Source organism: Panicum hallii, chromosome 9 (genome assembly GCF_002211085.1).
Source record: "Panicum hallii strain FIL2 chromosome 9, PHallii_v3.1, whole genome shotgun sequence".
Classification (NCBI taxonomy): domain Eukaryota; kingdom Viridiplantae; phylum Streptophyta; class Magnoliopsida; order Poales; family Poaceae; genus Panicum; species Panicum hallii.
In genome coordinates, this window is record NC_038050.1 from 62,118,808 (window position 1) to 62,139,469 (window position 20,662).

The 20,662-nt window shown below is 50.2% G+C and overlaps 4 protein-coding genes across 4 annotated transcripts; 2 read left to right on the forward strand and 2 right to left on the reverse strand.

The window, feature by feature from the left end:
• Window positions 1-666: 666 nt before the first annotated feature.
• On the forward strand, window positions 667-4,980 carry LOC112875178 (tubby-like F-box protein 6). Its single transcript, XM_025938925.1, has 8 exons — window positions 667-827; window positions 916-1,166; window positions 1,291-1,705; window positions 2,525-2,612; window positions 2,720-2,849; window positions 3,284-3,463; window positions 3,797-4,268; window positions 4,597-4,980. The coding sequence occupies exons 3-7, from the start codon at window positions 1,367-1,369 to the stop codon at window positions 4,260-4,262; spliced, it is 1,203 nt and encodes a 400-aa protein (XP_025794710.1). The 5' UTR covers window positions 667-827; window positions 916-1,166; window positions 1,291-1,366; the 3' UTR covers window positions 4,263-4,268; window positions 4,597-4,980.
• A 979-nt stretch (window positions 4,981-5,959) lies between these two features.
• LOC112878288 (inactive beta-amylase 9-like) lies at window positions 5,960-8,081 on the reverse strand. Its single transcript, XM_025942736.1, has 2 exons — window positions 7,147-8,081; window positions 5,960-7,044 (listed from the first exon to the last, which is right to left on the reverse strand). Exons 1-2 carry the CDS (start codon window positions 7,843-7,845, stop codon window positions 6,199-6,201), a joined length of 1,545 nt encoding a protein of 514 aa, XP_025798521.1. The 5' UTR covers window positions 7,846-8,081; the 3' UTR covers window positions 5,960-6,198.
• A 5,222-nt stretch (window positions 8,082-13,303) lies between these two features.
• On the forward strand, window positions 13,304-14,926 carry LOC112874535 (divinyl chlorophyllide a 8-vinyl-reductase, chloroplastic). Its single transcript, XM_025937906.1, has one exon. The coding sequence runs from the start codon at window positions 13,494-13,496 to the stop codon at window positions 14,712-14,714; it is 1,221 nt and encodes a 406-aa protein (XP_025793691.1). The 5' UTR covers window positions 13,304-13,493; the 3' UTR covers window positions 14,715-14,926.
• A 246-nt stretch (window positions 14,927-15,172) lies between these two features.
• On the reverse strand, window positions 15,173-18,116 carry LOC112874534 (zinc finger protein CONSTANS-LIKE 13-like). Its single transcript, XM_025937905.1, has 4 exons — window positions 17,330-18,116; window positions 17,007-17,234; window positions 15,626-15,921; window positions 15,173-15,504 (listed from the first exon to the last, which is right to left on the reverse strand). Exons 1-4 carry the CDS (start codon window positions 17,954-17,956, stop codon window positions 15,411-15,413), a joined length of 1,245 nt encoding a protein of 414 aa, XP_025793690.1. The 5' UTR covers window positions 17,957-18,116; the 3' UTR covers window positions 15,173-15,410.
• Between the last annotated feature and the right edge of the window lie 2,546 nt (window positions 18,117-20,662).

The following is a 20,662-nucleotide window of genomic DNA, read 5'->3' on the forward strand; positions in this document are numbered from 1 at the left end:
TAACCCCATCTTTGTAATTTCACCTGATAAGTGCAGATAAGTAGATAACCTCCCCGTCCTATCAGTTCACCAGGTGCAAGTGTGACTGACAGCAACATTTCACCTCACCTCCTGGCCAGACAAGAATTTGCTGTATGATAACAGAAACAGGGCCTGCATGCAGGTACACAGTTGGTGCAGCACGACAGCAGCACTTCCCTCACACCGCCCAACTGGCAGGGGTGCCCAAAGAAATCAAATCTTCCTTTCTTGTGCTTGAACCATGCACCCTGCTGTGAGGGGAGGACAGTCCAGTCATGTGCCAAACACTCCATGGCTCCAAGCTCTATTCTGATTAGGGAAAACCGGAAAAGATTAGATTGGGGGAAGAAAGATGATGGCGATAACCCATTCCCTGGTCCTGCTGACAAAGGTCTCCGATGAGTCTGAAAGTGACATGGGACAGCGTGTCATGCGTGACAAAATATTATTCCGTTGGTCCTTGCTCCAAAATTCCGTTACTTTTAGGCAAGGGCAATCAAATGCACTCATGCGCGCCCACAAATTTATTAGTGTGCTAATGATGAATTGATGAATTGGATGTGAATGAAAGGGGCCTAGTTGAATGGATGGGTCGGTAGGTAGTTTATGGGTGCCCACCCATCATTTTCAGCCACCCAGACCCAGACAAATTCAGCAGCTGGAGGAGGAACCCTAATCCCATCAGTTTCCCAATTCCATTTCTCCATTGCTACACAAACTGCGGTTTCGTTTCCCCACCTGTTCCTATACTATACTACCACAACAAAAAACTCCAAGCACCTACCACTCATTCCAATCTGCAAAAGGTGACCCCTTTGTTTTCCTTTTTGTTGGAATTCTTGCTCCTCCTACTCCACAAACTAAGAATAAGAATCTCTGCGCAATTATTTGCAGGTCAATTCGGGGCTTTATTTAGGTCAATTGGAGGGAAGGTGGTGTGTGTGGTTTCTTCCTGCCGGCGGTTTCTTGACGAGTTGAATTTGGGTGCCTCTTGCTCCAGCCAGTACTTTGTTGAGCTGGATTTTGGGTACCCGGTGACTCTTGCTTGGCTCCAGCTCAAATCGGTGTCTTGTTGGGTTAAATAGAAGGATTCCTGGATGAGCGACGCCATGGGGGTCAGCACACTCAAGGCGCCATAAACTGAGGTTGGTTCCTGCTCTGTTTGTGGTGAATCTTGTAACATGATTCACCTCACTTTTCTTTCTGCATATTTATCCTGAATGCTGATGACATGTATGTGACTAGATTTGCCATTATTGCTGCTCATAGATGTGAGATTTGGTGGCGTCAGCTGGTGGTGGATTCTTGGACCTGATTTGGCGAGGGACAGCGCCGGAGAAGAACGATGTCTTTCAGGAGCCTGATTCAGGACATGAGGGACGAGTTCGGGAGCATCTCGCGGCACACCCTGCGGTCCCGGTCCCACCGGTCCGCCGGGAACGCGTCGCGGGCGGCTGCCGCGGAGCCTTCGGAGGCCATGGATCAGAGCTGCTGGTCGCAGCTGCCCCCCGAGCTCCTGCGGGAGGTGTTGGTGAGGATCGAGGCATCGGAGAGCTGGTGGCCGGCCCGCAAGGACGTCGTGTCATGCGCCGGCGTCTGCCGGACCTGGAGGGGCATCATGAAGGAGGCCGTGCGCGTCCCGGAGGTGTCAGGGAAACTCACGTTCCCCATCTCGCTCAAGCAGGTCTGCGGTCTCGATCATCCTCGTCGGTCCTGCTTGATGATAACTGCTGCTGCTACTTTTGTGTTTGTGCGTTTTGTTCCATTATCATCTCATCTTAGTGCTTAGGAAGTTAAGGGTCAAGAGGTTTTCTATGGTTAAACTTTGGTTGCTGAGGTATTATTTTTCGGTTCCTAGGTATAATTTTGGTATCCAAAGGACCGTAAAAATTACTCTAGGATCAATGTTCTAAGGGTACTCGTTAGTATTGGCCTTGTTCCAGTCACCAATGTGTGAATTAGTTTGGTCAAGCGGTTAAGGATGGCGACATATGTCTGCTGCATCATGCCTTAGTTGAATCGTTGCTTGCGCGTCATGAGTGCTCCATCATGCCTTTGTCGAATCATTGCTTACGTTTTTTGGATGGTTGTTACTGCACTCTTAAGGAATGAACCATTCTTTCACAGGAGCGGCCAGTAATCATATTGAGTTCTGAAACATCTAAAATTGAGAAGCTTCTAACATTGGATGGCTACATAACCATACTTAAATGAATTCTGTGTTTTGAGATTAGGGAGGGTTGTTGAGAAAACAAACTTAGTCATAACAAGTTATGTATCAAGGTCATGTGAGAAATCAGCCATGATTAAATATACTAGATGATCCGTTTCCCTGTTACTGCGGTCTTTGATAAGTTTAGCATGAAAACCCACATAGTGAATGCATTATGTTTTGTTTCTTTTCATTCCATTTAAAATTCTTCACATTTTGATGAATCTCCTTACAATTAAAAGTCTGAAGACAAATTATTCTGACTTGTACTGTTATCACCATGACTCTCAGCCTGGCCCAAGAGATGGCACTCTTAAATGTTTCATCAGGAGGAACCGGACTACTCAGACATATTATCTGTATATTGGACTGACAGAAGGTATGATTTTTTATCCATCCTCCTTTGGTTGGACAAACCATCTAGACAAGAGCTATATCCACGAAGAATGGAATTTTGTTACTAAGTTTGGGATTATTCTCTTGCAGCATTGGCAGACGATGGAAAGTTTTTACTTTCTGCACGCAAGTGCCGGAAGCCCACATGTACAGACTACCTAATTTCTCTTGATAAGGTTGATATGTCAAAGGGAAGCAGCACCTACATTGGCAAGCTAAGGTCATCTTTTGAGACATGATGTCGGAATACATCGAAGCTCTAGTTTGTGCTAACTTTTAATATATTACACATAATCTATGCCCTTTAGTTATACTACAGGTTGTTTAAGTATCAACTGCATTGCTTGTTTGTTTTGGTCCCATCCGAAACTTTGGAATATATGCTTAAAGAAAGTACTGCTGCTTGTTTTCTTTTGATATATTTTGTATGCGCAAACCCCTAAAGTCAACTGTTCTTAAACGTTATATAAATTATACACACTTTGCTATAAACAATTATGCCTGTGAAGACGATTAAAAAAACTATCCATCTTTCTTGCTTCTACTTCTACATACAGATCATTTAATATTCATACTTCAGACTCAATTGCCTGAATTATTTTCATTGAGCAAAACATAGCTAAAAGGTCTATTAACCAAGTCTCTTTTGAACAGATCGAACTTTCTTGGAACAAAGTTCACTGTCTATGATGCTCATCCACCATACGATGGAGCTGTGGTCTCAAAGAGTCGCTCTGCACGTGTGATTGGTTTGAACCAGGTCTCCCCCAGAATTCCTGCCGGGAATTATCCTGTTTCACATATTTCGTACGAGCTGAATGTTCTGGGATCCAGGTATTGACATTGGTAGTCTTATTGCAACAAATAAAATATGGATGTTGTTTTGGTAAACATAGTTGATCATACATGACTAGGAACAAAATCACTATATGTGAATCTGGCGTGCAAAGAATTTGGTTGTGCTAATTGTAACTGCAGTGGTGTGTCAGTGGCCTCACTGATTAAAATGTTGCATGTGGCAATTGTAGAAGATAATTATGTATTAGTTTGCATTTCATGGTTAAAAAACTATGCAAGAGCTATATCACCTCCTTTGATAAGCAAAGACTAAATGTATCACACATGAATTGACAATATGTTAACAGTCCTGTTGTTTGCCTGTTGCAGAGGTCCAAGAAGGATGAACTGTGTTATGGACTCCATTCCTGCATCAGCTGTTGTGGAAGGAGGGAAAGCTCCAACACAGACTGAATTTCCTCTTAGCGGCCTTGACTCTTTCCCATCAATTCCATTCTTCAGATCTAAATCAGCTCGGATAGACACAGCTTCGCAATCATCCACTCAGAAGGAAGATAGGCTGGTGCTGAAGAATAAGTCTCCTAGGTGGCATGAACAACTGCAGTGTTGGTGCCTTAATTTCCGTGGTCGGGTCACTGTTGCCTCGGTGAAAAACTTTCAGCTGGTCGCTTCAGATGACAACGGATCAGGTAGCCAGGAGAATGACAAGGTGATTCTCCAGTTTGGAAAGATTGGAAAGGACTTGTTCACCATGGACTACCGTTATCCAATATCTGCATTTCAGGCTTTTGCGATTTGTCTGAGCAGTTTCGATACCAAAATAGCCTGCGAATGAGGCAAGGTGATTATCTCTGTCTCTGTCGTCCTTACTGTGCCAGTGTTCCCACTCACTTGCCATTGGTATGTGTTATGGATAGTGATAGTGAGCCTTGACCAAATCGGTCCCATAACTGAACAACTCTCTGGCCATTGGGCTAGTGATAGAAAGCCTTAACCAAATCTTTTAGCTTTGCTGCTAGGGATGTCTGACTTTGAGTCTGGCCATTATGTTGATTCGTATTATTCCTTCCGAAGTCAGAAAAAGTTATTAGGCGTCAGATTTACTTTGGCAATCAAACATTTGCTCTCTGCACCTGTATTAACAAGCTTTCGGCCTCTTCTACCTGCAGGTGCCGGACAATGATGGCAGAGGGAAGATGGAAAGCAGGACTGCATACATGATTCATGCTTGGTGCTGAAGCAGGAGGTTTGGGAAATACCGTATCTCCTGAAGAACCCGTCCAAGGTGGCAAGATTGATCATGGGTCGCTGTGTAAATACTTATGACTCGTTGGTCCCGGCTTGTTCTGCCACCACCTACCTTATTTTTCCTCTTAATTTCGATGTATCCATTCTTTGCCGGTGTTGGCGAATCAAAGTCTAGTGTGGAAGACGGCTTGTGCTTGTGTGGCCATCGGTGACATGATGAGTTTGTGAGCAGAATGAAGAGCTTCCAGTGATACAGATATCATAATGTAGTACGAGTTCTTGAGTTTAATGTTTGGTTGGTGTTTCGGTTTCGGGTGCCAGAACGCTGTCTTCTCGCCAAGTTCATCATCATGCAATGCAGATTGTGGAGGGCAACCCAATACGCTATCAGCCTTCTATCAGGAAATAAAAAAAAATGCTAACAGCCTGAAAATGTCTCGTTCAGTCGACGAATTCCACCCTTCAGTGCACACTTTCAGATGTTCAGTTGACAATTTTCACCGTGCAATCTGCATTTCATTGTGCGTTAATCGTCTTTCTTCTTCCTGTGCACTGCAGAGGCACTGTTTATTTCAGCTAGAAGGCCGCCCCTGTCTGCAAATGGCCTGCCAAAAAATATCTCATCTTGATTCCTGAGGTAACAAACATCACAAGATACAACTTATCACGCAACAACAATGCATCATTCTCATCGCGATGTCGTAATACGCTAATCTTTGAAAACAAATGAACCTTTTTTCATATTATCTTCACAATTTTGTTTCGGATTATCTTCATAATTTTGCACTGGCTTCGTTTATTCTCTAGAGGCCTACTGCACAGGATTTAGCTGTAGAGGTTTATTACAGTAGCCTCTTAGCGATGGGCATAAATGGTCGCATATAGTACATAGGGTTTAGTTTTACTAGCTTTGTTTATAGACTACACAGGGTTTATATAGAGTTTTGCAGTAGCCTCTCAGCGATTGGCATAAATGGTCAAAGATTTTACATAGGGTTTTGCAGTAGCCTCTCAGCGATTGGCACAAATGGTCAAAGATTTTTTACCTAGATATATGGGTGGCGGACTAAACCACCACCCATATATAGATTTATGGGTGGCGGTTTAGTCCAAGGATTAATAGTCGGGTCATTAGAGTGTATGTTTCTTCTCTTCGTTAATGTCTGCTTTTCTAGCAAAGGCCGAAAATTTAAAATTTATTTAAGCATTGTTGTAACGCTACTTGGTATTGATAAAATTTTCCTTTTCCCAAAAAAATCATTATCATCACGATAATGAAATACGAGTACAATTTTAGACATTTTTAGACACGACGAGAAGATATAACAATGGAGTACAATATAGTGATACACTCCCGCTCTTGGTCCCCACTGATACAAAGGATCAACTCATCTCATCTCGCAGCTAAAATGTACTTACTGCTTAATCCTACTGAATGGAGCACCATACCAAAATACGACTACTATTGCAGTAGTGCTATACTGCATATGTACATCGAGGACACGCGATGACGCCGTGCCAATTCACACGGTCTGCACTGCCCTGGCGCCGTCCTGCGCGGCGGAGGCGGACGGCACGGTGAGCCGCTCGCCGCCGGGAAGGTCGTCCGCGTGGGCCTCCTCGGGGCACTCCAGCGCGCGCGCGAACTGCACGAACAGCGGCCAGTGGCCCGGCGAGAAGAAGTCCGCGCCCATCCGCTGGTACGTGAACTGGCGCGGCCGGGTGCGCCCGGTGGAGAGCCAGACGCCCGCGGACCCCGCGCCGCCGCGCGCCGCGGCGAGCGGCGCGCTCTCCGCGGCGAGGCGCGCGCCGTGCTCCGCGCAGGCGCCCTTGACCCGCGCCAGGACCTCCTCCGCGGGGGCGTCGAGCCGCGCCTCCACGCCGCACGCGATCACGGTGCACCCGTGCCGCGCGAACATCTCGGCCACCGGGCCATACCCGCCGTGGAGCCCCGCGGCGGCCTCCGCGGCGCGTGACCCGCGCAGGAGCGGCACCCTGGCGGACAGCTCCACGGGCTTGCCGCCGAACGCCCTGGCCGCCGCGGCCAGGACGCGGTCGCCGTGCGCCAGGAGCTCCCCGGCGTACCAGGACAGGAAGAACTCTCCGTACGCGCTCTTCCACGAGCCCCCTGGCTCCCTGAAGAAGGCCGACGATTCCGGCGACTCGTCGTACCGCGGCCCGTCGTGCGGGCCTGACAGGCCCCACAGCGGCTGCCCGGATGCCTCGGCGTGACGCTTCAGCCGGGCCAGCGTGTACTTGTCGTAGCACTGGAACTCGCCCACGCCGGAGTAGCCGTCGGCGCCGTTGCTCCCGGGCGGGTACGAAGGGTACCGGAGCTCGCCGTTGGGACCCAGGCTCACCGTCACATCCTACACGAACCAAGAAAACGACTAGTCAAAGAAGAGCCTTTTACAATTCGGCACAAATCGGAAGGAAGACGAAATGTGTTCTTTTTCTTGGATTAGTCTTACCGTGATGGTTGACCCCAAGAGGTCCTTGAACTCGTCGGCGAAGCTTCGGAAGAAGGCCTCGTAGGCCTCGAGCGGCGACTTGCCGACGAGCACCGGGAGCTCGTCGACGGCGAAGGAGAGGCACCCCTCGCGGCGGTGCCCGTTGCGGTCGGTGAAGAGGACGTCGGGGTCGGCGGCCGCAGCGTCGGCCACCCACTCGGGCAGCGCGTCGCCGTCGGTGCGCAGCGAGACGCGGAGGTCGAGCCCCGCGTCGCGGACCATGGCGGTGACGGCGCGGTACCCGGCCCACTCGAACCAGCCCCCGGGCCCGGGCTGCACGGCGGCCCAGGACACCGGCAGCTCTACGCCGTCGACGCCCAGCAGCTTGAGCGCGCGCAGCGCCGCCGAGACGGCCCTCGGGCGGCTCACCCCGCGCCCGTCCGAGACCACCACGTCCGCGGGGAGGCCCACGAACAGCCTCACCGCGTCCTCCGCCAGTGCCACCGCCTCGCCGGCGGCCTCCCTGCTTCGCTCCTCGGAGACGTGCGCCCGCACGGGACCCAGCCTGCTGGCCCGGACGGCCCCGCCGGCTGCACGCCGCGCCGCGCCGAGCCGGACAACGCCGGCTGGCTGCTGGCCGGCGCCACCCGTCGCCGCCTCCCCTACGCACCCCCATCTCACCGCCGCCGCCGCCGCCCGCTGCATCAGCACGGCCTCCATGGATTTGATGCTGCTGCTCACGGTTCACCACGTCAGCTGATTGGGACGCTGACACGCTGTGCTTTGCACTTTCCTGGATTTGCTTGGTGTGTGTTTGCACAATTGCCCTGACTTTTCATCCCCCATTTTTTCGCGCGCGCGTATTTATGGATGAGGTTCGAGGTAAGCGAGGGGACAGAAGGGGCCGGCGCCACGTGGCAGGGGGAGCCAGCGGCCGCAATAATGCAAGTGGCCAGGTGCTCGCCTTCTCGGGTTTTATCGCGCCGGATTTTCCACCGCCGCTCGCCTTTATCCCGTCACTGGCAGGTGGGGCCTGTCCGTTCTATCTTCCCGCGCCGCCCAGTTTGATCGACCGGCGACGGGTGGGCCTGTCGTCCGAAAAGACGAGGGGGCCCAGGTGGATCCGGCACATATCCTCGGCATGTGGGGACGGCGCGAGGGTGTTCTCGTCTTTTGGTAGGCAGTGGGTGAACTTGTGGATAAGATGGCACGTAGGAACGCGGCGGCGCCACGCCGACGGCCGGTGGATGGGGGGCTCCGGGCGGTGGCCGTGGCTGTGGCTGGCGGGCGGGGCCCGCCCCCATGCCATGCGGCCGGCTGGCGTGTCGCGTGTGGGAAGGTGGGCGGGGGGGCGGCAGGGGGAGGGGGGGGGGGCGTGTCGCTGACGCGGCGGCGTGGAGCGTGGCTGCGGCCAGTGGGCGGCGCCGAACCGCAGCGTTGTCTATGGCCATCGGCTCACGGCGCGTCGCGCGGATTCGGGGTGCGTTTCCCGGCTTCCCCGTCGCGGTTTGTAACGGGGATGGGCTTTCGGCTCCACATGCCGTTGCGAGGTAGCCAGATTGGTGTGACTGGCCACCAGTTTGGTCAGGTCGTCGATCCACCAACCGATCTGAAAGAGGAGGTATGGAGGGCACATGGCAGTGGCCGGCACCGTTGGATTTGTGCAGCCGTGGGGGCGATGGCAGGGTAGGACAGCACGTCAGCACCTGTATCGATGAGAAAGATGTCCTATCTGGTTTTGCCAAAATAGTTGATTGGCTTTGGAGCCTGATGGACTGGTGCAGTTGCTCTGCTATGGTATTACTCGAAATGGAGACCATGGCATCATGATTAACAAGAACAGCAAGATTGCTTAGCTGGTAGCAAATGACTAGATTTCTTTTTCTAATGAACATATAGTCAGCAATAAGGATCAGATCTTGAAAAAAAATATGGAAACAAGAAACATAGTGATCAAAATAACATGACAAAACTATTGGAGAAAACGTTTACCGCTTCCTGCGCCGTTACTTCGGGTGTGTTCGTTTCCTGGGGTCTAAAATTTAGAGGGGTCACATCAAAGAGAATCTTATCATTTATAAGTATTAAATAAAGTCTAATTATAAAACTAATTGCAGAACCCCAGTGCTAATTCGCGAGACGAATCTAATGAGGTATATTAGTCCATGATTAGCGGATGATTACTGTAGCATCACTGTTGCAAATTATGGATTAATTAGGCTCATTAAATTTGTCTCGCGAATTAGCACCCAGCTGTGCAAAAAGTTTTATAAACAGATTTTATTTAATATTTTTAAATAGTAAGATTCTCTTTGATGTGATGGGTCTAAAATTTAGAGGGCTGGAAACGAACAGGCCCTTCGTCCACAACGGCCACGGTGCATCGCATGCGCGGCAGAATATGTGAGCCTTTTAGCCTAATATTTGTAATTAAAGAATTAAAAGCCTACCATTAAATGCTAGAAAGTTATTACGTAATTTCGTAATAAAATAGGAAGAGAATTTCAACCGTGAAGTGCTGTGATGTGGGGCTAATGTTTTGAACCAAGTAATGGACCTTATAACCACGATTTATTAATAAGGATTTATTCTTGTGATTAATTCTGCGCGAGTTAATTGCTATTACTCTGTTTGATGGCGTTGATAACGTCCAAGTGCATCCTCTCGTCCCCAGACTCTCATGTATATCACCCGGTGTCTTCTCCTCTTTCAAACGCGCGAACTTCCTCCCTCTGCTGCTTTCCTGCATTCCCATCGCCGGTGCTGCGCGCATATTTTCGACGAGAGCAGTGCCTCCGAAATCATTGCCCGCTGAAGGTTTTGCACGGGATAGCGGGACAATCAGGTTTTTGTGGAGCGTGTCAGACCCGGGGCCACGGGACTGGTTACATAACGTAGTTTAACGTAGTTTAAGAGATTAAGTTCGTCTTATCTCTTATTCATCTTATTTATCTCTTGTTTATTCCGTTTAAATAAGAGATAGGGCTAACCGATACAGAGGGAATCTACTCGAGATATGTTCTGGTACGATTCCTTAGCTGGTATTGGTTAGTATCTTTGTAACCCTGGCCTCTCGAATATATAAGGGAGGTCAGGGACCCCTCTCAAGATATGAGAAGATCATTTTGTCATTCTACACCGAAGGGAATACAAACCCCCATACAGAACGTAGGGTATTACGCTCCGTGCGGTCCGAACCTGTTTAAGTCTTGTGTTCCTTGCACCTTCGAGTTCCTGATCTCGGCGTCTCCTCACCCAAAACTTACCACCTTGGGTATATCCCTCGGTGGGCAGCCGGTTAAACACCGACAGAGCGTCTTTTACGCGACTGCTCGTCCAGAACCATGACGTCTTCACCGATGTACTGTTCACCATACATCCCTGCGCACCAACTTCGCCCGTTGACATCGTCGCCCGTACCTCTTCGTCGTCTGTGTACGACTACTTCCTCAACGAGTACGACTACTTCATCAACAAGTACAACTACTCGGTGCTTCGATCGACTACTTTCTGAAGCTGTGCGACTACTTCTTCAACGAGTACTACCGCTTCCTCAATAAGTACAACTACTTGGTGCCTCAATCGAGTAACTCTTGAAGCTCGATTGACTACTCCAACAACTTGTACGACTACTTTCTGAAGAAATCTGCACTGCATCGAGTTCGTTCGACTACTTCGAGCAGACCAATCAAGCATATCTGCTCCAGCTAGTAACGGTGCATCCGATGCCTCCGACACTTGACCCACCTCGGGATATAGTCTAATACTCCTTTATTTGATTAAATTCATATTAAATTTAAACAAGTGCACATATCTTGTCTCACTCATCATATTCATAAAATTATTAATAAACTGTACGTGTAATTTCAAAATTAAAATATACCTGAAAATACCTATTTATCTACGCGTGCTTAGCTGCACCGCTCATGTAATCATGAATGTTGTACATTGCCTATAAATAGGCCCATATGATCGATGAATACTTTGCAGCATTATCTCTTTCTGCAAAAACTAACCTTTGTAACTCGTCACAAAGATTAACTGTTAAGAAGTTGCGAGGCATGCCAAGATTGTCGTCGCCAGTCGGCGAATGAATAAAGATGACCTTCATATCCTCCATAATCCTTCGCCACACAGCTCCTGTGTTTAAAGTGCAGCAAGAATTCCAAAATTACAATCATGTTGAAGATACTGAGGTAAGTGGGTTAGACGTAGGCGAAGAGGCACCACGGATAGATGATTAAATTATTAGACTCGAAAATTAAGAATAGAGGACCTTGTCGCGGTGAAGTTGCGGCTTGGGCGGACTACATAGTGGAAGTAGACGTGGCGTGATGAAATAGCTAGTGAACCAACACGAGAAAACATTTGGTAGAGGCAAAAGCAGAGCAAATCAGGTACTGTAGTAATTGAACTAGATGTATAGCTTTAAAAATTCACCAGGGAAAATGGTATAATGATTAAGCTGACTTGAATATGTGGAGTTTCTTTTCATTTTCAAGCCTGTATTACCGTATCACTTGCTTTGCTACATTAGTTTTCTCTTTGCTGCTAGCTTGGAGGCACGATGTGGACTTATTTGGATGAGCTATGCTAGTTTGGAGGCACAATATGGATATGTTTGGATGCTGTTAAAGTTTTTGGATGCTGTTAAAGCTTGTGAGTCTTGTCTAAGTTTAGACCACCCTATTAACATTCTTGTTTGGAGGAGGCAGTGCTAAACTTTAGCACATTTAAACATTAGCATTTGGTTCCAAACACCACCCCTGTATCTTATCTTTTCCCTCTCCCTTTGTCTTGAGCTCGCAGCTAGGCGAGAGTGCGCCCAAGGTCATCACTGGTTTACTCGTGCATGAATATTGATCGATGACGCTTGAAGCCATGTGCAGCGGCCGACAGAGCTCTCATGGAGGTCTTTGGATGGTCGAAGATTCTTCCAAATTGTAATCGCCATCTTCAAAGCTCATACTTTGCAGGGCCGAGCTAGAAAGAGGGAATGGCATTTTGTTGTACGCATAATGCTTGGGGTAAGGTTGTTGCATGTAATACCTCAATTATATTGCATCTTTGTTTAGAAACGTCATCCCTGGGCCCTGGCATACTAGTTTTATGTTGGGAAAACATTTATATACATAAAAATATCTCATTTCATATATGCATCATTTGCCATCTCACTTTGAACGCTCAAAGGTATATAGGACTATTGCAGATTCGTTACAGGTGCATAAATCAACTGATTGTGCACGGAGATAGGCTCCGATGTGCAGATTAACAGGAGATTATAAGAAAAAAAAATTCCAGCCGAGAACAAAATGAATTATGTGGAACTAAGAGGATTTCCTCTTAAAAATAAACAGATCAATATTTGGCCTCAGATTAGCATTTTGGCACATTAATCTTCGCCGTCGGTAACTCGGGTAAGAGATTACCCGAAGCGCAAAATAGTTACCGAAGCTCATGCCATAGGCTGTCATCACCGGCAACGCGTACGCCTATCGACTCAATTAGCAACCTGCACGGAAAACCTACCCAGGAAGATTTTTTTTCTTTTGCCAAGAAAAAAAACAAGAATAAAGATTGCCAGATCTATCCAAAACCAGACGATTTCTTGCAAGAAAACCACAGCACAGCAACCGCTCACGGATCACGGAAGGCTTTTACGGGCTTCATGGAAGGCGAACAAACCGAGAAAAAGGAGAAGGAGACGAAATGGAAGGGACCAATTTCCCGGGTGCTGCGAAAGGAATCGAAGTCCCCACAGGAAACTCAGAGACGAGACCCAAAGAAGAAGAAGCGGCAGCAGGCGAAGCAGTGGAAGAAACCGGCGGCGGCGCGGCGAGTTCGTTCGCGGACGCTAGGGTTTCTTCTCGGGATGTGGGTGCGTTCCGCTTTTAATCTCCTGGAGGCTGGGCTCTGACTGGTGACGGGCAAGATTTGTTTGTGACTCTAGCTAGGCCCATGGGTTGAGGAAATTTCAGTCATCCAGACGCTGGGCCTTGACGGGCTGTATTCTTTGGTGGCGTTCTACGTGAGGAATTTGGACCATGGGCTGAGAGAAAGATTTGAGCCCTGCGTCACACTGCCGCCAGTTCTTCTCCTGCTGTGTTGTTTAATTGTTTTCTTTGTCCGAACAGCTGCTGCTGCTGGTGGTCGGAAAAGATCATGGACTGATGTGATGTGATCCATCCATCCATCCATTGCGTGCTCTCCTCGCCGTGTCCCAGGCCAGAATCACACCACCGGAATCCCCCCAACCCCGCCCGCCACCGCCACAAAAGCTGCTCAGCTCACGCGCTCGACGCTCCCCAATCGTCCACGCCCGCGCTCCGGGCTCCCTCATTTCGCCGAACACCTCCGCCGCCACAGGCATGGCCGCCCTCCTCCTCTCCGCTCGGCTCCCCACCAACACTATCACCACACCGACATCCAGCCGCTCCACTCCCAGCCCCAGCTTCCTCTCGTTCCCCAGTACCGCCACCCCCGCCGCTCGACGACGCTGCCGGGCCCCGCTCCTCGCCTCCTCCGCGGCTGCGCCGCCCGCGCCGGCCCCGGCGGCGCAGCCCTTCCGCGCGCTGCCGCCCTCCGAGACCACGGTCCTCGTCACGGGCGCCACGGGCTACATCGGCCGCTACGTGGTCCGGGAGCTCCTCCGCCGGGGCCACCGCGTGCTCGCCGTGGCGCGGGCCCGGAGCGGCATCCGCGGCCGCAACTCCCCCGAGGACGTCGTCGCGGACCTGGCCCCGGCCCAGGTCGTCTTCTCCGACGTCACCGACCCGGCCGTCCTGCTCGCGGACCTCTCCGCGCACGGGCCCGTCCACGCCGCCGTCTGCTGCCTCGCCAGCCGCGGCGGCGGGGTGCAGGACTCGTGGCGCGTCGACTACCGCGCCACGCTGCACACGCTCCAGGCCGCGCGCGGGCTAGGGGCCTCCCACTTCGTGCTCCTCTCCGCCATCTGCGTCCAGAAGCCGCTCCTCGAGTTCCAGCGCGCCAAGCTCAAGTTCGAGGAGGAGCTCGCCGCCGAGGCCGCGCGGGACCCCGCCTTCACCTACAGCATCGTCCGCCCCACGGCGTTCTTCAAGAGCCTGGGCGGCCAGGTCGACATCGTCAAGAACGGGCAGCCGTACGTCATGTTCGGAGACGGCAAGCTCTGCGCCTGCAAGCCAATCAGCGAGGAGGACCTCGCCGCCTTCATCGCGGACTGCATCTACGACGAGGACAAGATCAACCAGGTGCTGCCCATCGGCGGGCCGGGGAAGGCGCTCACGCCGCTGGAGCAGGGGGAGATGCTGTTCCGGCTGGTCGGGCGCGAGCCCAAGTTCATCAAGGTGCCGATCCAGATCATGGATGGCGTCATCTGGGTGCTCGATGGATTGGCCAAGCTGTTCCCGGGGCTGGAAGACGCAGCGGAGTTCGGCAAGATTGGCAGGTACTATGCTTCGGAGAGCATGCTGTTGCTGGACCCCGACACCGGGGAGTACAGCGACGAGAAGACGCCGAGCTACGGCAAGGACACGCTCGAGCAGTTCTTCGAAAGAGTGATAAGGGAGGGGATGGCTGGGCAGGAGCTCGGCGAGCAGACTATCTTCTAGGGCCTTTTCCATTGCCGGTTTCCGGGGGCAAGGGGCTTGTAAATTCTGGGCCGACAGGTAGAGAGGTGAGGTTTTGACTTGCTGTTGATGCAAACACAACCAGCAATTTGAGTGTACCATAGTCAATGCATTGTCTAATTGGAAGGGAGAGAAATTTTGCTGTCGCAAATCTTTCTACTTCAAACAAGATGAAATCTTTTCTGCGCACAGTATATGTTTTGTCCGCTGTTTTCGAAACAGTAAGCACTGAAAACAGAATTCACCAGTGCTAAATTGTTCAAAGGAATCCCACACCACAGAAAATGAGTTGTTCGTCTTAACAGATTCCATCATCCCATTAACATCTTTTCTTGAACCATCATATTAGCTTTTTTTTTAATTGTTTTGTTACATCGTTGATGATTGCTCCTCCGTGAAAGGAAATTTTTGCATTGGAAATACAAATTGCATAATAGCCGTACCAAAACAAACATAACAATGCTATTCTTTCATGTGCATGATATCTCCAGCACGACAAAATCATAGAGTTCGTAGGTGTAGGACTATTTACAGGGACTGGATCTCTCCTCAAAGAAGTGTATCCATATGACGGCAATATACATACATCATTCGAGCTATCAGCTATGGAACTGAAGGCAAACAAAATTATGGCACATTTGTATAATCTTCACTCCTAATCAGTTTTCTCCTTAAGTTCTATGTCTGGTTTGCCTTTGCAAAACGCCCCTTGATCCTGAGCCTGCCATCAGCACGAACTTTGCGTGATTCATACCGAACCTGCCTGTCGAATCTGCAAGAGTTCCGTTGCAACACAGTTATGTACATAAGAAGATACACAACTACAAGAGTGGTTTTTACCAAGAAAACGTCAGGAAAAACAATCATCATGTCATGACATATCCATATCTCACCTTCTTGTCTTCCTCTTCTCCTTGTAGCGCGAGATGACCGAGCCCCGGTCAGGGCAGGGCACAACATCAAAGCCGGTTCTTTTGGGGAAAGCTTGCGTAGGTGTGCCAAGGCCAGGATTAGTCTGGTGGTTCTCCTCCATACTGCTACCATTGCTTATGCTGGGGCAGATTTCTGACATCGGAACAAATGATGACAAGCATGCTTCAGCTGAACTGACGGGAGCCTGATCATATACATGTTCGACCTTGCAGGCATCATTTAGGACATGATAATCATTGTTGTTCCAACTGCCATTCTGCGAGCCAGATAAAACCAACTTATTAATTGATATCCAAATAAGCAAGCATTGTGTATAAAACAAAAGAATGACCAATAACAACAACTGGAGACCGGAGAATTAGACCTACTCTACCTTTTCATGACCAAGTTCTACTACAGCATGTAGCAGGGCGAGGTATGGCACTATGGCAGTATAAAAGGTATTATGACGGTTCAGTATCGCATCTTCTGATGTTATAGCCAGAAAAAGAGACTGGTCGTTTAAAAAAAAGCCAGAAAAGAGAAAAGACGAGCACAAGAACCATATCAATATATCATTACAAATCATGGTGGTCTTATTCTGGCTATAAAAATCGAATTTGCAAGATTCTTAACAACAATGACTTCGTTCTGATTCCAGGAGTTGTGTTGAGTTGCTAGCACATGGAACTTCAGAATATATCCTTGACTCAATGGAAAGTGTGTTAAGCATATGATGCAGGATATTTATTATATCGTTTATGCTATTTGAAAAGGAAATGCTTCAGACAACTATCTTTCACTGGCATAAGTTTTCAGTTGAAGCTGTGGCGAATGTTTTTGCCCATTTTGATTTTTGAAGAAATCACAAGTTCTGTGACCAATACAATGTTCATACCAATAAAATTTTTGATAACTTCAGAATACAAGTGCTGACTTCATCCATGGTTCGTGAACAGCATGGGTAGTCATCACAAATATCTTAACTAGCGTGAGAGTGAGACAGTGACTTCATTACTCCCGAGAGATGTATGCTGCCTGAAATCATGGCACTTTTGCACTTTCAGAATATATTCCTCATCAAGATAGCAGGTTTTAAGCATATATGATGTTGAATATGTTTTCAGCATTATTGTGTTCAGGCAATATTGTGCCTAGGTATAAGTTTTGGAATATTGTGTCTAGGTATAATCATCTGCCATTCAAATGCAAATGTTCAGGCAATATTGTGTCTAGGTATAAGTTTTGGAATGGTGCTATCGTTCAATGCCTTGTCAGGTGTCAAGTATCGACTACATCCATAGTTTGAAAAAACAGGGGGTAATCATCCTCTTAATAGAGATTCAAGTCCACGGATCAAACCTCATAGCGAGGAGTAGGCATGGTCGCGACCTCATGGCTGTTCTCTGCTCCAAAATTGCCATGTCCAGTGGTATACGGTGGCGGTGCCCATGAAGGGAACTGATCTCCAGCTTGCTCTGCCTCCTCGTGACCTGCTGCTGCCTGCACCCCTCCGTCTGACTCTGCAAGCTCACCCAGCTGCCGGAGGATCTCCTCGTTCATCTTTTCGTCCGCCGAGATGCTCCGATTCTTGTGCAGAGAATAACCAATCGAGAGTTCAGATCAGATGAATCGAACCAGGATTAGACAAATCCAATTTCTTTCTGCAACGGTGAGAGTAGTACCTTGGGAGATGATGGCGTGAGGAGAGGCTGGAAGCCATGGCAGGGAGTGGTGGGCACGATCAGATCCTCCAAGCTGAGCACCTGCGGCTCCTCCCAGATGTTCCACCAACCACCGTCTTCGGCGGCCGGCTTGTCGAAGAGGGGCACCCCGAGGAGCGCCGCGAGCTCGGTCGCCGGGGGGCACCCGGAGTAGGGCTGCACCGCGCAGCGGTCGTGGAGCGCCGGCTCGCCGCCGCTGCCGTCCCGGTGCCTCCCGAAGTCGCAGTTGGAGCAGAGGAAGGCCGCGGAGGAGGCGCGGCGGAAGACGGCCCCGGCGGCGCGGCAGTCGGCGCAGAGCGCGGCGCGGGCGTGGCGGGAGCAGACCCCGTTGGCGCCGTGCACGTGGCGGTCGCACGGCAGGCAGAGCCTGGCGGCGTCGGCGCGGCAGTAGACCGCCGCCGTCGCGGCTCCGCAGTAGTCGCAGGTCGCCGCCTCCGCGTCGGCGCCGTCGCCGTCGCCGGCCTCCGCCTCGCCAGGCGCGGGTTTCTTGGCCGCCTCCTTCTCCTTCTCCTCCTCTCCTTGCCGCCGCTCCAGCTCCTGATCTCGCTCCGAACCCACCATCTGCTTCCGCTGCTCTTCCTCAACCATCCCCGCTGGTAGCTGGACTTTCGAATTGCGATGGCAGGCGGCGCTCACTGGATTGCAGGACTGAGCAGGAGGATGAGATGCCGTCCGCGGGGAGAGACGGGTCCTGTTTCGCTTCCCTCTGCCCTGCCGGGCTTTGCTTGGGGGATAAGAAGGAGGGGCGGAGGCTGGACTGGAGCGGGAAGCGTGAGCGCCGTAAATGCGGAAAGGGACGGGTGGGAAAGGGAGGCGCCGAGGCGGCGACGACGACGACGACGGGACACGGGAGAGCGAGGGGGTTCGCCCGCCTAGTCGCCTCGGCCCTTGCTGCGCGCTGCTACTTGTCTGCTCGGCGACTCCCCGCGAAGGCGCGGAGCGCCCTGGGGGCCGTCGGCGCTGGACAGGTGTCCGGTGATCTGGTCGGTTCCCTTGTCACCGCACCGGGCGTACGTGACCGGCGGCGAGTGACCCGCACGGACGGGCGCGCGGCTCGTGAGATGCCTTTGCCACGAGCACACCTCCTTTTTTTTTCTTTCTCGGGGGCGGGGCCCGCGCGCCAGTTGGCCGGCTGGGCGAGGGCGGAGGAGCGACGGCGGGGTAGAGCGGTCGCTTTCGGGGAGCAGATGGGGGCGCTGCGTTTGCGTTGCCCGCCCGGGAGGGGAAGGGAAGGGGATGCGAGGCGAGGACAGGAGGCGCGGAGCAGCAGCTTCGCCATGGTTCGACAGGGACGGGACGGGAAAGAGGGAGGCGCACCTGTCCGGCGAGAAGATCTGGGCGGGAGATGCGGCCGTTGGTGGGGATGGGACGGCTCGGAAGCGGGAACCTGCGGGAGCGGGAGTCCGGTGACGTGTCTGACGTGGCGGGGGTGGGGTGATGTCAGCAGTGATGCATTACTCCCTCCTTTCCTTTGTCTTCTTCTCGTGGGCCTTGGCAAAGGGTAATGAATGGGCACGATGCGGCACACATGTGTGTGGGCTGTAGCCCAGAACCTGTGGCTGATTTGCGTGGGCTGTCGTCATGCGTGAGGCCGTAGGTCAAAATCCATCCGTCACGTTCCAAAAGCCCGCGCTGAATTTAGACGACTGAGCCGGGTCAAAACCAAAACAAACCGTTTTTAAATTTAAAGAAAACAAAACAAACCGTTTTTTTAAAATAACAAGACAAACCGTATGATGTAATAACTTGTTCAAGCTCGAGCATATGATAAACTGAGTCAAGTTAGGGGTTGTGCCTAAGCTTATATCAATCAAGTAGTTGGGCTAGCTAGACTTGAGTACTCAGCTTACTCGAGTTCAACTCGAGCTTATGTTCAAGTATTGTAATCATTGAGTACTACTAGTAACGGGCTTGTCAAAATGAGCAATGATTGAGCAAAAACTTGAGGTCCACTCAAGCTTCTTCTAGTTGTAATCTTGAATCTAGCACAAAGACATAGAGCTCCATTGGGCTTAAGTCTTAAACGGCGTCCGATTTGAGGGTGAAGTTGGATGGGGGTATGGCTATCCACGTTCCCAAGAATATAGTCCCTAGTTCGGTCAGATTCCTTGATGTCTATAGGTGTTTGAGTGTTCTTAGGGAATAAGTGTATGAGCGTTAATCTCTATACTTATATATTTCTAAAGCAACCAATGGTTCCTTGATCCGTCAATCCAAATTATAATCGGAACCGGGAAATCAATACCTTGCGCAGTCACGACATGGTCTGAACATGAAGTGGAAGAGCACAATGTTTGTAAGTGCAATCAAGCTCTTTGTGGGTTTTGGCGTTGATGACCACCTAATTAGGGAACTAATGAGATTTATCGAGATGACATGCAGGTAATTTAAAAAGAGGATGATGTACAGGTTGGAGGATCCCCCAAATCTATTTGATGGCTATCTTGACTCATGAAGGCTTAATTTATTTTATATTTTGAATATTGAGTTTAAGGAAAGCCGTACTATAAAGAGGGATCCAAGAACAACTATCCAACTGTTGAACCAAATGCTCAAATCCTGAAAACCACATCCTCATGCTCAACCAAAACAGCCAGCAAAATTTCACATCCAGCAGAGTTGTTTTGATGGGTGCGGCAGTGCTGCACTTAATGTACCGTTGGAACCAGAGGGGTATAAATTCCCCAACGGTTACTGACCTCCTAACAGTGCTCCCAAACGTTCAGATTCGCAGAAGAAAGAACCAGAGCTCTTCTCTCTCTCCTCCATTGTTCCCACCTCTTCCCCCAAGCGGATCTCCACATCCACCCACCAAATCTTGAGGGAAAGTGCAGCAAACTTCGATTGGAGAGCAGATTTACTATTTCCCCCACTCAAAAGAGCATTTGGTTCGCGTTTGGCCGGCGGGTCTAGGGTCTGTGAAAGGATCGATGGACCAAGAGGGGGGGTGAATTGGGCCTTTTTCAATTTCTAAAACAAGATAAAGCAACCTTAACCTATGCAAAACTAGAAAGGCACCAATTCACCAACCGGATAACTAAACAACCTACACAAGCTAGATAAGATAAAAAGAGATAAAGCCTAGGAAGGTAGAGCTAACTAGTGATCCCTAAATCAAGCACATGAATGAATTGCATGAAAGATAATGCTTGAATAAGTAAAGTGGACAAGGGACAACCGGATTTTTCCCGTGGTATCGATGTGTTGGCACACACCCCTAATCCACGTTGTGACACTCACAAAGAGTATTGTCACCTCCCAAGTCACCAAGACGAGGGCGCTCACTAAGAGTCT